The sequence below is a fragment of the Lissotriton vulgaris genome, chromosome 4_1 (assembly GCF_964263255.1).
Source record: "Lissotriton vulgaris chromosome 4_1, aLisVul1.2, whole genome shotgun sequence".
In the NCBI taxonomy this organism is placed as follows: domain Eukaryota; kingdom Metazoa; phylum Chordata; class Amphibia; order Caudata; family Salamandridae; genus Lissotriton; species Lissotriton vulgaris.
Genome location: NC_141691.1, coordinates 1,985,786,221 through 1,985,801,653, shown reverse-complemented (window position 1 = coordinate 1,985,801,653; position 15,433 = coordinate 1,985,786,221). Strand labels below are relative to the sequence as shown.

Below are 15,433 nucleotides of genomic sequence, written 5' to 3'. Positions count from 1 at the left end.
TATAACCCAACAATACCATGTGTTTCGAGCCCCAAGGGGCAGAGTCAGGCACACGGAGTAATACTAGCACGCGGAGGTCTCGAACATCTCCCAGGAGGAGGCTCAAGGGCGGAGAGGTAGGAGCGGAGCTGCTTGGGAGAGAGAGTATGCCTTCGACCAATGGTCCGAGGTTGCTATGCTTGTTTGCTTTCATATCGTTTGTAAAAATGTTTTTTTTTACTGTTGCTGATGACAAATGCTTTCAACTTGTTAGATTATACTGTTGGGCCACTATAGTGTCCGTTATATTTAAAGCATGTAATCTGCATGACTGTGGTGTTTTTCAGAGAACAGATTGCAGATCTTAATAAAATGTTCTATTTCGTTTGCAGATTGATGCAAAAAAAGAGCTGTTGTCAGAGGCCAAGAAAGAGTTGAAGAAAGCAAAAGCTGAGCTTAAGGAAAGAGATAATGAAAGATCAAGAAAGTAGGTGTAACTATTGTATTGTAGGTCTGACTCATAAAATGTGCCCACATAAACCTAGGTAGAATTTAAAATTCTTTGTTGAGATGCATGGGCACAAATATCAAAGATTGTATTGTGGGAGGGTTAGATTCTCCAACCTGCCATTGTTGGATTAAGATTTGTTCAATGTATCATTGGAGCTTCTAAGAAATGATGTACTTGTTATGAAAAATAGGTTCTTCATAAGAGACAGCAAACAAAAGAATCTCCCTGGATTGTGTAGCTCTTTGTTAGTTAACAAGATATCTGGGTATAGCAATGCACACACTACAAGCACTATTATGAATTGCTGACATGTACTCTTTTTTTGGTCAAACTCAATTAGACCAGCTATTTTCCATATTTATATCCGGTCTCATTAAGGATGGGAAATATTGAATTGCCATATATCCAGACTAGGAACCTGGGTTTCTTTAATTTTAAAGCAGACTTTGGCTCTTTCCAAGTTATTTAAATTGAACAATACCCACTTTAGCCTAGCGTATACCTTACTTCTAGACTCTGCAATTTGTTTAATAGTGCCCATAAATATTAGTTCCATTAAATGCTGTTTGTGCATAAACGGTTGCTATAAAGAGCAGACGTCACTCTACACTGTACTTGTTGGTGATTCACACAAACATTTACAAGGGTTCCGTGTGAAACAAGAAAGATGGGGGCAAAGTTTTACTAATCTAATAATACAGATTACAGAATGACATCTGTTCCCTTACCTTCTGCACCTTCAGATGTGGATCCAGAGGTTGTTCTCGAATTATTTTCTCCTGTGAAAATGTTTTCTTGAAATTTTCAACTGTGTCCAAGGAAAGTCACTCCCTAAAACAGGTTTCTTTTTTGTAAATCTATTAGTCTTTTTTAAACACATGACATGTAAGACAACAATACGACAGATCGAGCAAAATTGCAGACGGGTACTCGAACACTGAGGATATTTGGCATAGTACATGGACATTGGCTAGACCAGTTGAAACAATTGATCCAATCATCAAACGCATCGTACAAATATATCCTTTGATGGAGCGTATGGAGTATACATGATCGTCAGGATACATGGCGTAGAAACAGAAAATGCGGCAGAATGCATAGAGAAAAAATTGTATTCAGTCCGGAGTGTCTGGTTCCAAACTGAGTAGGTAATCCCTGCGTGCTTGTGAAACGTCTCGGGCCTGGAGGTAATTAAGCATATCCACCACTGACTCTGTCACAGTATGTCATGCTTCTCAACCAGCTTGAGGTGGAAGGGGAGCTGTTGGCGCATCAGAGAGTTGCAATTTCACACTTGGCCAGTAGCAGCCCCAGCGACACAAATATGTATATGCATCTAGGGACATCCCCAGTGTATCCCAGGACTTCAGTGAGAGGGTTCGGTGTGACCTCTAAGCCAGTTATGGTGGAGATGAGAGAAAAGACCAGAGAACTAGTAGGGGAGGATTTGAGGGCATGTCCAAGCCCGGTGTAAAAGCTGTGTCAGGGTGGAGCTTTTAGGGCACTGAGCTGGGTATGTACGATCAAACTTTGCAATAGCATCAGGAGTGACATAAGCTCGATGCAGAAATTTGAAATGCAAGAGTTTGTCCGTGGTTGATTGAATAACGACGAGTTTAGGAACAACAAGAGTAAGAGTGGAAAGCCCAGGTCAGTGCCCCAGGCCTCCCTGGCCCAGTTTGTAGTATTGGGCTTCAAGGATAAACAGGAATGGTACAGTTTAGAGCCAAGTCTGTCACCATTTGAATCCGATAATACGAGTGAAAGCGGGGGAAGGTCATCAAGGGCCAAAGGGTAGAAAGGCATGCGGGAGCATAAAGTATTCTGTAGTTGTCGGAGCATAAAGTGATCCATGTAAGTGGCGTTATGAAAATGGATATCGTCTGCATGTGCAAGGACATACCCATCTGGAAAAACTTCTTCCAAGGTGCTGAGGTCGTGACGCTGAAGGGTGCATTGAACTAGTCCTACACTTGTAAGAGACAGCCAGGGGCTATTATCCAAAAGCCTCTGCCACACCCGGCATGTTGTGGAGACTTTTGGATGTTGTAAGAGTCTAAAGGGATGCCTTTCAGTAGTATAGAGGAATGTAGGAGGTCCCCTAGTTGGTCTCTCTCTGGTTTGAGATGGGATACGGGCATCATGGTGATACTAGCGGTATGAGTAGTGACATTGAGCCGCTAAATAGTAAAGGCGGACATCCGAAAACCCCGAAACCACCACGGTTGTAGGGGAGAGTGAATGTTTCACAGTGTATGCAGGGCAAGCGTCCTGTCCAGGCGAGTCGTGTTAGTAGACTACCGAGGTTGAGGATAATGTAATACCATATTAAAATCTCCACCCATAATAATATATCGGCATCAGAGAGGCCCATGTGGGCATGGAGGGTATGAAAGAATTTGAGGGCATCTTTGTTGGAGGTGTACACGTTAATTAAAAGCATACGTATTAAAAGCATACGTTTGTCCGCAAGTGTGCCAATGAGTAACAATAAAAAAGCTGCAAGGTTAGCATGTAGTGAGAAGGGTAGGCTTTTATGGATAAGGATACAGAATACCCGGAAATAAGAGCTATTGCAAGAGAAGTAGGGGTGTGTGTGAGAAGTTGGCCTGATATATGATGCTCACTAATTCTAGTGATCACCTTGTATCAGTCCAAACAACCCTTATGGTGATTGGTTGTAAAGTCAACCTTATAGACCAGCTATCCTAATGGTAGCATGGACAAAGCAGTCTTAGGCTAAATTCTTTTGGCATGTGAAGCCAGCTGTTTTACCATATATAACCCCTTGAATACCAAGTGAAAGAACATCACACAGGTTGTTATGAAAATAAACAATATATTTATTAACTAACAAACACCTCTGAACTCTTTATGAGATCAGAGGGCTAAGCACATGACAATCTCTTAGGAAAAATACGTGTAAGTTGCACAAATTACAATGGCGCCCTACGGGCACGACAAACCATATACTAAGTAAGTGGAATGCGAAAGTCGATAGAAGAAATGGAGCTGTCCAGAGGCTGTAGGATCGCTGGGACCACGCTACCCTAACTTTAGGTAAGTAATAGGAGGCCCACGGAACGCGTGTGCAGAGTGTGAACTCGCACGCGAAATGCGTAACAACGTCTATGGAAAGTACAGTTCAAGAAAAAGGTGAGTACGGACAATCCTGACTAGTTAGGACTAAAACGACAATGGAACTGGACACTAGGAGAGTCAAGCTACCCTTGAGCACCGAAATCCTCTTGTTACCTCACTCATGGGCTGCGGGTGCATAGGTGTCAAAGTGTGTCGGGTTTCTGCGTCTAAGTCTATGGAGCCTTGGTTAAAGATGATGCAGACGACCAGGAGGAAGATGTCCGGTGTGATCCAAGGGTGGATCGAAGAGGCTGAAGACCTGAAAGCAGAGGGGACAATGTTCAAAGTCACTTGCCAGTGACTGGAGTGGAACCAGGTGTCGTCGTAGCGATCAGGTGAAGAGTGGACGCTTGTCTCTGCAGCCACGTGGACCAGGAAGTGTCTTTGACGACCAGGATAGAGGCACGAGCTATCCCACGCAGGCTCTCGCTGTCGGCGGTGTCGGATCCGGTTTTGGAGTCAACAGGCCTTGGCAAAGGCAACCCACGCGGTGAGTGGAAACGGCGTCTGGTGCAGACCAGGAGGGTCCGGGGTGGTCCTCTTTTGGAAGGGAGCAAGGGCCAGTCTGGAGCAACCAGACCAGCAGTGAAGATTTCAAGGTTCGTCGTCTAGGAGGCCACAAGCCAGCCGGCAAGTGACCAGACAACGCATCGAGCAGCAGGCAAGCAGAAGGGCCCCACGCATATCTCGTGGAGGCTGGAAGGCTGATCTTCGGTGCAGGAGCTGCTCGGGGCTGTGGCTTCTCAATCCCCAAAGCACTTCGTCGAGGTTACCTCAGAAGTCGTGCTGGAAGCAAAGTGCAGTTTCTTTCAAGATGGCCGGTCCCTCGTGTCTCGTCGCACCCACGGATCTCAGCTGTGCTGCAGATGTAGGTAGAGGTCGGAGAGGTCTGGGAATCCGGGTCTCGTCGGGCTCTGAAGCCTGGATCCTGGAGGGAAGACGACAAAGTGAAGCCGCTGGACGCTTGATGGTGCCTGCAGTTGCAGGGTGGACACTCCTTGCCCACAAGGGAGATTCTTCAGTCTTCTGTGGAGCAGAACGTCGAAGTCCAGAGTTTCTTCTTGTAAAGTTGTTCAGGATAATCTAATTTGGAATGGGACCAGCTCCTACCTTTATCCTGCTAAAGGATAAAGGTACTACGACTAGGTCCCTCCTCTGGGTGGCACTAGGAAGGGGTGTGGTCACACCCCCTATCCTTTGTCCGGTCTTGCGCCAGAGCTGGGGCTGGAAAGCCCCAGGAACTGATTTAGACCGGTGTATGCACAGGGACACCTTGTGTGCCCCAGGCATGTATCATTCCTTTCAGCCCTGTCCTACCCAATACACAAAATCCTGTCTGGGGTGGTGCTAGCACCTCCCAAGGCAGGAAACTCTTTGTCCAAGCCTCCCTCGCTGGAAGAACTCCCAGCAGCAGGAGGTCAGACTTGTGTCGGTGGTGACAGCATCCATTTTGTGATGCTGAGGCTCGTGTTAACTTTAACCGGGGTTCACAGTTACATACATGTCGTGTCCCTCTAGAAGGGTGGAATTCTACCCCCAACGCCAGATTTGGCGAGGGGGTAGTATTCCAATTCGTATGACACCTTACTCAACATATTTTGATAATGCTATACCAAAGTTGGCAATAACCGCGAGGATTATAATGCCCTTAAGAGTATATGGTATAGCGTTATCATGGAAACAGCTAAAGGACTTGGTGCCGAAAGCTGCAGACAGGCTCAGCTCATGCTAGAGCACCATCTCACATAATTCCAAGCACTCTGCCTTCAGGATTGATAAGGCCTGCCATAGGAGTGACTGATAGGAGGATATGTGTTCGTTTTAGGGTTAGATATAGGTATACTGTAGGAGAGTAGGGTCTGCAATCCTATGATCACCCGGACTTTTTGCTTTTGTTTCACTGGTTTACGACTTTCTCGGGCTGTGGGCCTGCTAATCAGACCCACAGCCTAGCTGTTCTCTCACTAAATTGATGCGTGTACCTTAGGTGCATTACCCAATTGGAACTGGGCCACCTTGTCAGACCCTGTAACTCAGGGCATCGGTGTACCCAGGGCCTACCAGGGGCTGAAGCATGTATTATGCCACCCCTGGATGGCCATCTAAAACTGACACAACTGGCTGCACGACAGCTGGGGCAACGTAGCGTACTCGCTCGTTGCTTTAGGTATAGTATCCCTATATCTAACCTCACAATGGACACCCGGGTTCCTATCAGTCACTCCTATGGCAGGCCTTGACAATCCTGAAGGCAGAGTGCATGGACCCGTGTGAATTGGGCTCTGGCACGAGCCGAGCCCGTTTGCAGGTTGCGGAACCAAGACCCAATGGCTGTTCCATGATAACGCGTATCATATCGGTAACTTCGGTATAGCGATATCAAGGCATGTCGAGTTAGGTGTCATACGAATCGGGATGCTGCCCCCTCACCAATTCTGGCGACGAGGTTAGCATTCCACCCTTCTAGAGGGACACGACATGTACGTAACTGTGAACCCCGGTTAAAGTTAACCTCAGCTCCACAAAATGGATGCTGCCACCACAGACACGAGTCTGACCTCCTGCTTCTGGGAGTCCTTCCAGCGAGGAGAGCTTGGACAAAGGGTTTCCTGTCCAGGGCGGTGTTCGCACCGTCCCAGACAGGGTTTGTGTATTCTGGGTAGGTAGGGCTTTGCGAGAAGGTGACTGCGGAGTGGCACCCCGGTGCTCACTACGCATCTGCCGGTTAGAACCAGTTCCAGGGGCGCGCAGCCATTGACCTGGGGAAAGTCTGGCAAGGGGGAGAGGGGTGTAACTACCCCCCTTCTTGGTCCCACCCCTAAGGCAGGACCTAGTCATGTACCCACCCCTTTCTTTAGGATAAAGGCCGGAGCGGGGACCCTTCCAAATTAGATCATCTTTGAATCAAGAATACTTTCTACGAAAGGACTTCGAGACTCTTCTCAAGATTTCTCCCTTGTGGCTAAGGAGTAGTCACCCTGCACCAGCGGGCACCATCTAAGAACTCTGCGGTTTGCTGCAAGTCCTTCCTCAAGGATCCGACGGCCCAGCTCGACGAGAACCGGCTTCCCTGGCACCTCTGACCTCTACCCACGTCGTCAGCTCAGCTGAGATCTGTGGGTGTGACGAGACCTCGAGGGACCGGCCATCATCAAAACCTGCATGCTTTCTTAATCAGCACGACCACCGAAGCAATTCTCTGGTGAGTGCTCTGGGGTCCGAGAAGCCCCGACCCTGAGCAGCTCCAGCACCGAAGTGCAGTCTCCCAGTATCTCCACGATCTGCGTGGGGCCCTTCTGCTCGCTGCTCAGCACGTTGTCTGGTCACTAGCCGCTGGCTTGTGCCCTTCTTTGACGACATCCGACAACCAACGCTGCTGGTCTGGTTGCTCCAGACTAGCCTTTGCTTCCTTCTTTGAGAGGAGCACCCCGGACCCTCCTGGTCCACTCAAGACGCCATTTTAGGCCCACCACGTGGCCCTGAAATCTGCCAAGGCTTGTTGCCCCAATCCTGGGCCCAGCGACGCCGACCGCATCAACCTTCGTGGAACAGCTCGCACCTCCATCCTGGTCGCCGACAACGCCTCCTGGTCCGTGAGACTGCAGAGCCTAGCGTTGCCCACTCACCTAGTCGAGGTGACGGCCATCCGGTGCCTTCCTGGTACCCTCTGACTACTGGCTAGTAGTACGAACTTGGTCCCCTCTGCTTTCAGGTATCAACGATCACTGATCCAGGCTTGGATCTCTACGAACTATTCATCACTGGTCGCAGGCCAGCAACTCCTTTTCTTCCGGCTCCTGGCTCGTCAGCGAAGACCCCCGACGCCTGTAAGACTTGTGCAGCCGCAGCCCTCGTGGCTAGGTAACTTCGGCATTTCAGTGCCTGCATAGCCTCCTTACTTTAGAGTCCCGAGTCCCTCGCTTCCGACTTGCCTTATCGGGTCCGCCCGAGACCATTAGAACTTTCCGTGCCCTCGGGCATTTGTTTTAATTGTGCACTTGAAGTATTTTCCTAAGAGTTTTGTTCTGTGCTTAGTACCCTGTCCTCATAAAGAGTCCAGGGCTGTTGTGATTCTAATAAATATACTGTTTATTTTCATAACACTTGTGTGGTGTCCTTTCACTTGGTGTTCAAGGGGTATGTGATGGTATAACAGCTGGCTTAACACACCCTCTAGAGTTTAGCCCGAAGACTGCTCGTATCCACGCTACTAGGATAGCTGGTCTAAGGTTGACTTACAACCAATCACCATAAGGGTCGTTTGGACCGATGCATAGTGGTCGCTAGAATAGCGAACGCTGCATATCGGGCCAACTTCTCACATATACTATATCTAAAGCAAAGGGTGATTACACCACCTTGCCCCAGCTGATTGATCAGCCAGTTGTCAGATTTGGATGGCCAGCCAGGGGTGGCATAATACATGCTGCAACCCCTGGTAGGCCCCGAGTGCACCTATGCCCTGGGTACCTAAGGTACACTGTACAGGAACTGATAAGGTGACTCAGTATCCAATTAGATATGCACCTAAGGTACATGGATGTCAATTTAGAGAGTGACAGCTAGGCTGTGGGTCTGATTAGCAGGCCCACAGCCAGGAAAAGTTGTAAACCAGTTGAAGCAAAAATCGGGGGTGACCATAGGATTGCAGACCCCACTCTCCTACATAGTGTACCCCAGGTGGCAGCAAATGTCTGGCAGTCTCTGGGTGGTAAATGAGTATCTTGAAGAAAGGCAATCTTCACTCCATTGCAAGTTAAGTAATAGCAGACTTGATTGACCTTACAGGGGTTATTAATACCACAGATGTTCCATGTTAGGAAGGGGACGTCTACTACCTTTCTCCTCTACTTAGGGAATGCCATGTAGGATGTGTATATAAATGGGAATGTGCCTTGTTAAGGAAGAATGGATAGTGTATCTGAGGTGCAAAGTGCAACTAACATAATACAAACAACTGAAACCCCAACGCCCTCCCAAAGAAAAGACATAAATTTAAACAAACCCACAAGAGGGAAGTTGGTGTACACCACAGGGCGTGGTAACATCACATTTGGGAATGCTCCGTGTGCTAAAAGGAAACCTGAAAAAGTGGAGAAAGAATCAACCGTATAAATGCAGCAGCAATACCCTTGCAAAAGCATTAAATGACAGCAACCAGTGGGAGATGCAGTATCTGAATCAAGTGAGGACATACAGAGGTAACCCTCCATCAAAAAAAGAATATATATGTATCAGCCAGTAGGAGATTGCGTTGCAGAGGTTGAGGGTGTTTCGTTTAGGGGATGAGGATCCTGAGGAGCTTGCAAAAGGCAAGGACGTCTGCTGGGTAGTCGAAGATGCGAGATTTACCATTGATGTTGTCAAGCATGCGGGCCGAAAAGAGCATAGCATATTTGAGGTCTAATTTATGAAGCACATATTTGGCATTGCTGAACTTTTGGCGGGCCTCCTTGACCACTATTGTAAAATCAGGGAAGAGACAGATGGAATAGCCCTGATACTGGATGGGGCCAAGTTTGCGGGCCAGTCTAAGTGCAGTGTCTCTATCCCTATAAATAAGACAGCGTGCTAAAATGATCCCAAGGGTGTACCCACGGTTTGGTGGAGTGGAGGACTGAGAGATTGACGAGCATAATCCACCTCAAAAGTAGGAGAGAAATTAGTGCAGTCAAATATGGTGCAGAGGAGGTGTTCAACAAATGTCAGGTCACCCCATGTTTGTAGTTTCCACAATGGCAGATATACGAATATTTTTCCTCCGGGTCTCGCTTTGAAGTCCTCATTCTTGATCACTTCCATTTTAGGATACGTTCCAATTTTTCAAAACGTTACAGTGTAGTCCTAGCCCCGTCTTCAAATTCCAGAAATGCATTTCTCAGCACCATTGAATCCTGTTGATTTGTCAGTCTAGGCGTCCCATAGTCTGGCGATACAATTGGTGAAAAGTAAGGCAGCTCACTGACTGCACCAGAACCACATAGGGTATCAACGAACAAGAGCTGGCCGATGGTAAAGGGCTCGAAGGACAGGCCCAGACCCCCAGCAGCACAGGCAAAAAAGAGTCAAGCAAGAGAATAGGGGCCTGTAATGTTCAACACGTAGATAGAGCAAGTCTCTGCAGCACTATATTTGGGAGGGGGAGATGGGCGAGAGGCATCACACACGTCCAGTCCCCAGCAGGCACAAAGGCTATCCCAGTGGAGGAGCCACACAGTGTAGAAGGGTGATATGAGGTTTGAAGCGGGGCCTCGGGTAGGAGAGCCACCAGTGCACAGAGGAGCACTCCAGGTTGCCAGCGAGCTCTCCGTGCACGGAAGGTGTAGGCAGCAGAGGCGTGTGCACCACCGGAGTGCTCTGCTGTTATAACCAGGGTCTGCACTCACTAGGTAGGCCACGTCCAGAGCTCACCCACCGATGGGTAGGCGGATGGCACAGCTTTAGCATGAGCAGCCGAATCACCGCTGCTGTCTCTTTGTAGTTCGCTGGGGCGCTGCAATGGTAAGATGGCGGCCCGCAGCTCCGGCGAGACCTTTTCACTGTAGGCCCCCCAAGGCAATTCCTGGCCGCAAGGGCCGCTCGGTGTTGAAATGCCAGTCAGTATGCAGCACAGGTCATGGGAGAGACCACAATCCGCATCCCCTCAATAAAGGTTGCATTTCTAAATAGGAAAGACTGGAAAATGTTAACGGATGGCAGGCACTCTTGCAAGAAACCAGCCATAGCCGTTGTAGCCCTAAAATAATGTAGCCATCTTGGTGGCTGCTTTGGCCAAGCCCCCTACAACAACAGATTTAACCCTTTTACGGACTTTCACTAGTTAATGTCTGTTTTGGGTCATTGCATGACTCAGTCTTGCGGGATTGTTCCAAGATGAATCCAAACTCGATACAGGGTACATCAAGCTAAACTTCACTTCAGACCATTGTCAGAGAGAAAAGAAATGCAGCTCTCAGTCAAAATCTGGAGTGGGAACCTGCTCTTGAGGCTGTTCCATGAATTGTTTTCCCATTCCTTCAGATAACTCCAAATAATTTTTTTTAAAAAGCATAAAAGTTTTTGGGGAGAAACTAATTATGTGTACACCCAGATGTTTAGTTATATCTCAGTTATGAACTACTGCTGGGGAACTGATCCCAATGTTACCTGAGTTTCCAGGGCCACCAGCTAAACCCTAACAGATTGAAACCCTGAATCAGGCCATATTGCACATCTTCAGCACCCTACCTGCTCCCTCTATTGAGCCTTCAGGCCCCATGGATCCGAAAAGACCTCCAGTCAGGTTACTGCCATCTGTGCCTCAACTACACAGCAGGATCTGGCTCGACTTGGCAGCTGACTCCCGGCTGAGACGCTGCAGTCCATACCTGCTCCTGCCATGTAGGCGCCCGCCCTGACAATCCCGGAGGAAGAGCCCATTCTGCAATGGTACTCTGAAACAAATCTTATATTACCTCAGCCAAACTTTGCTTCAGCAAACATCTCAACCACTATTAAATTCAGGAAGGATTCTGCCATTTCACCAAATGCACAACATAATCAGCATCAGACAAAAATCAACATGGTCTTAATAATAATCAAGATGACACGGATGACGACAATCTTTAGATGAACCTTCAGGTGGCCAGTGGGCTAGATACTTCCTCTAGACCCTGGGGTGCATTTTTCACCTGGCCCCTCTAATTTTCCTAGACACTGGGTTGAAATTGTCACTTGGCCCCTCTACTAAGGAAGCTACCTCTTTTGCAGTGGTCACCCGATGTGCTGCAGAAGTCCTTTGTTGTCAATTGCCTTTTTGTAGAAGTTTAAACAAATGTGTCCACAGAAGTCCTGTAGCCTAGACAGACTTCTTCTAAACCACTTTTGAAGTTCAGTGAAGCATTGATAGACATGTTAATGGGTACATGGGCAAGTGGGTAGAGGACATGGACCCATCCTTCCTGACCTAGCATTGTATGCTAGGTCCTGACCTAGCATTGTATGCTGGAAAGCTTGTAGGTCCAAGCATTCACCAGCAGTCTTAACCCAAATTAATTCCCCACTACACCTCCAGATGGTAGGCTTTTGGGAAGCAAATATTCTCCTCTACAAGCCTAGCCTCAAGATCAGTAAATACCAGCAGCCTCCTCGCTACTCACACATCGTGAGACCATGTTTGAGAGGTCTGGCTAACAGTCCCAGATGCTTATTGAATTATTCTGGCAAAAGTTCTCTAGAATACGAAGGATGCAGTGAAGTACATCATCAGATCAAGCAGAAACTCTTTAGAAATTAAAGTTTTAGTTAAGGGGTGAGAACCCACCTCAAATAATAATCACAATCCTCGTCAGGGTGGATCGCAAATGTCAGTAAATAATCATGTGCTCAAACCCATGGGAGTTAGTGTAACTGCAACAAATGATGAATGGAATGCTGAATGATTCAAACATTCACCCCCAGTCGCGATCTGGGTTAAGTCCATCATTCTTTTGCCCACTACGCCACCCCAGTTTGGACCCAGCCATATGCAAATCACTCTAGACCCTGTGCCTCATGGGAACAGTCCAGACCAAACTGCCAAGCCAGTTCCTCCCTAGACCGGAAACAAGCACCCTGGGACCGGTTTCAGGGTATGTCACCCTTCATCAGCCAGGCTAGCTTGAATCCAGTGGCACAGTGAGCAAGGGACCCACGCCTGGGCATACCCATCCCACTTAGGGTGAAAAGTGTAACTACAACAAACGATGGACAGAATGCTGAATAATTCAAACATGCTCCCCCAGTCAAGAGATCTGGGTTAAATCCATTGTTCTATTGCCCACTACGCCACCCCAGTTTGGACCCAGTTTTTCACAATTGGCACAGTGAGCAAGGGACCCATGGGAGTTATGGCACAGAGCAACCAGGCTTAACTTGTATACAATGTGTAAAGTATTTATGCAGCACTGTACAAAAATGGGTTGTTGGTTAACTGGAGTATGAGCCCTGGCTAGCCAGCAACCACAATCCTTGTCTGGGTAAAGCACAAAGAAACCCCAAATTAACATGTGCTCACTTTGATAGCTTGGCATAAACCAGTCCGGCTTAACTGAGAGGCAATGTGTAAAGTATTAGTGCAGCACTTGAAACAGTAAAACTGTGAAAACACACCACAAAAGGAGCCCACTACAGATTAAGAAAAAGAGTAGTTTTTTAATAAATGAAACAGACCAAAACAACAAAAATCCAATCAATAGAACTGGAGATATTGAATTTTGAAGTTTTTAATTTAAATGGTGCCAAAAAGGACAAAGTACCAATTGGAGATATCTGGTTGCACAGTATCGGGACTAAGCCACAAGATCAGGCCGACCCCGATGGAGCACGGGCTAGCTACAGAGTACCTTAAATCCTTGTTGCGGAGTGTCGCATGGATCCGTGTCGAAGTTGTGCTGCACAGCCAAAGCGATGCCTCTGTTCTCCAGGTGTGGCAAGGCTGCAGTGCGAGGTGCTGTCATGTGTCCCATCAAAGTTGCACTGCACAGCCAAAGCGATACCTCTGTTCTCCAGATGTGGCAAGGCTGCAGTGCGAGGTGCTGTCATGTGTCCCGTCGACGGTGTCTACGATGCGAAGCCTGGTATCTGTGATGCGGTGCATAGCTGGCAATACGTTGGTTCCGAGAAGCTATAGGTCTGTGATGCAAAGTCTGGCAGCGGCGACAAGAGATGCAAGAACCTGGGCTGTGGATGTGTCGTGCCTTTGGGGATGATGCGTCTGTTCCGAGGACTGCAGGAGCGATCCAGGTCTTTGCGACGGTTCCAATTCATGCAATGGTGCGATACATCTGGTCCCCTCAGTGAAACCCCACTCAGCCGAGGAGATGCGTTTGTTTTGCTCTTGGATGCGTCACTCACCAGAGAAGATGTGTCGGTTACGCTGGCAAGCACCTTAGGTTCACTTCCAAGGGTCCAATGCTGGGTTGCCACCAATCAACAGGTTAGGCTCACAGATGGCATAGTCCAGGCTTAGGTGCAGGTGCAAGGCGGTTGGAAGCCTGTTGTGTCCCTGAGGCTTCAGAACAGACGACCAGCCAATTAGCACTTGGAGGAGTTCTGGTTTAAAAAATGCAGGTTCAGTAAGAGGTAAGGGGGCAGTAGATCAGTGTAGCAAATCAGTAGTCCAGCAAAGTGGCAGTCCTTTAGTAGCACAGCAGTCCTCCATCCTGGCAGTGTGTCTATTGGGCCAGAAGTGTACTGAAGTGGTGGTGTCTGAGGTCCTCTTTTATATACAATTGTGCCTTTGAAGTGAGGATAAACTTCTAGAGGCATGCCTTTGTAGTGCATAGATGCCCAGCCTTCCTTGCCATGGCTCCAGACTTAACTATATGGGTTATGCAGCCCTTTGTGTGGTGACAGGACACAGCCTATTGCGCTGTAAGTGCAGCTGGGCCCAGCTCCTCCTCATCCTGCTAATGATGGCCACTCAACCACACCTAATCTCCCATTGTGTGTGGCTGACTAGGAGGAATACAGAAAGCCCAGCTGCCAACTATACCCAGTCATGTAACCGGGAGCAGCCTGCGGACACCAAATGGCTAAGGCAAGAAAATGCCAACTTTCTAAAAGTGGAATTTTTAGAATTGTAATGTAAAATCTGACTTCATCATCAGCTGGGATTTCAAATTGGGATTCCAGAGACACCAAACTTGACCCAGTCATATCTTTGCATTAAAAAAGATACCTATAAAATGTAATAAGGTAATCCCAATGTTATACTTTCAGAGATATAGACCTTGCAGTAATGAAAAATGAATTTAAGAGTTTTTCACTACCAGGACATGTAAAACGTAAAAGTACATGTCCTGCTTTGTAAATACGTTGCACCCTGCCCTTTGGGCTGTCCATGGACTACCCTATGGGTGACGTATTTGTATTAAAAGGGATGGTTTGGACCCAGCAAAAGGTTTCTTTTACCAGGTTGCAATGGCAGTTTAAACTGCAATCATCAGCTCTGCAAGGGCAGGCCTAAGACATGTTCAAAGGGCTACTTACTTGGATTGCACAATCAGTGCCAGAGGCCCACTAGTAGCATTTCATTTATAGGCCCAAGTACAAGGAGTACCACTTTACTAGGGACTTATAAGTAAATTAAATATGCCAATTGGGTATAAACCAGTATTACTATGTTTAGAGGAGAGCATATGCTCAGAGTCCGTGCAGAAAAAATGGAGAAGGAAGGCAAAAAGTTGGAGGGGGGCGAATACCACCCTAAGGCTGACAGGTCTAACAAGTATTCAAACAGCAATAAAGTGAGAGTACAGCACAAGAAAAATCCTAAACCAATTTAACAGAATAGAGCCAAATTTAATAAATAAAATCACTCCAAAATGGCACAAAAAACAGGAAGAAGAACCGGTGATATAATTGTTTTATATTTGAACTAAAATAAAGTGGCAAAAAGCACATATAGCTTATCTTGATGCACTAGATCCCAGTGCAGTCGTCCACATGTGCATAAGGCTCTGAGCAGAGTTTGTGCACAGGGAACACCTTGATTTCGATTTCAATTCAATTCAATTTCAAAGCTTTATTCGATTATTAAAAACAATCACAAAGCATACAATATATAAAAACAGGTAACAAATATTTCAGTACAAAACAACTCATCAATAGTAGGGTTAAAACACCAGGGGTTTCCTATGAGAAACAGCTTTTAGTAAAAAGGTAGCAGTAAAAAAACAGATATCCAAGGTTTCTAGTGCAAATAACAGTTTCAATGCTTGGGCAGTAGTATACACAGAATATTGATTAAAAACAGGTCTAAGATAATACCGACGGAGGTGC

At 47.2% G+C, this 15,433-nt stretch overlaps 1 protein-coding gene across 2 annotated transcripts in view; it reads left to right on the top strand.

The window, feature by feature from the left end:
- Window positions 1–15,433, top strand: part of TOP1MT (DNA topoisomerase I mitochondrial) — a 1,598,136-nt gene that overhangs the window by 1,325,115 nt on the left and 257,588 nt on the right. For both annotated transcript variants that reach the window (XM_086966300.1, XM_086966301.1), the window contains one exon: window positions 372–466. In XM_086966300.1, coding sequence (XP_086822426.1) covers window positions 372–466 — 95 coding nt within the window. The remainder of the gene's footprint in view (window positions 1–371; window positions 467–15,433) is intronic.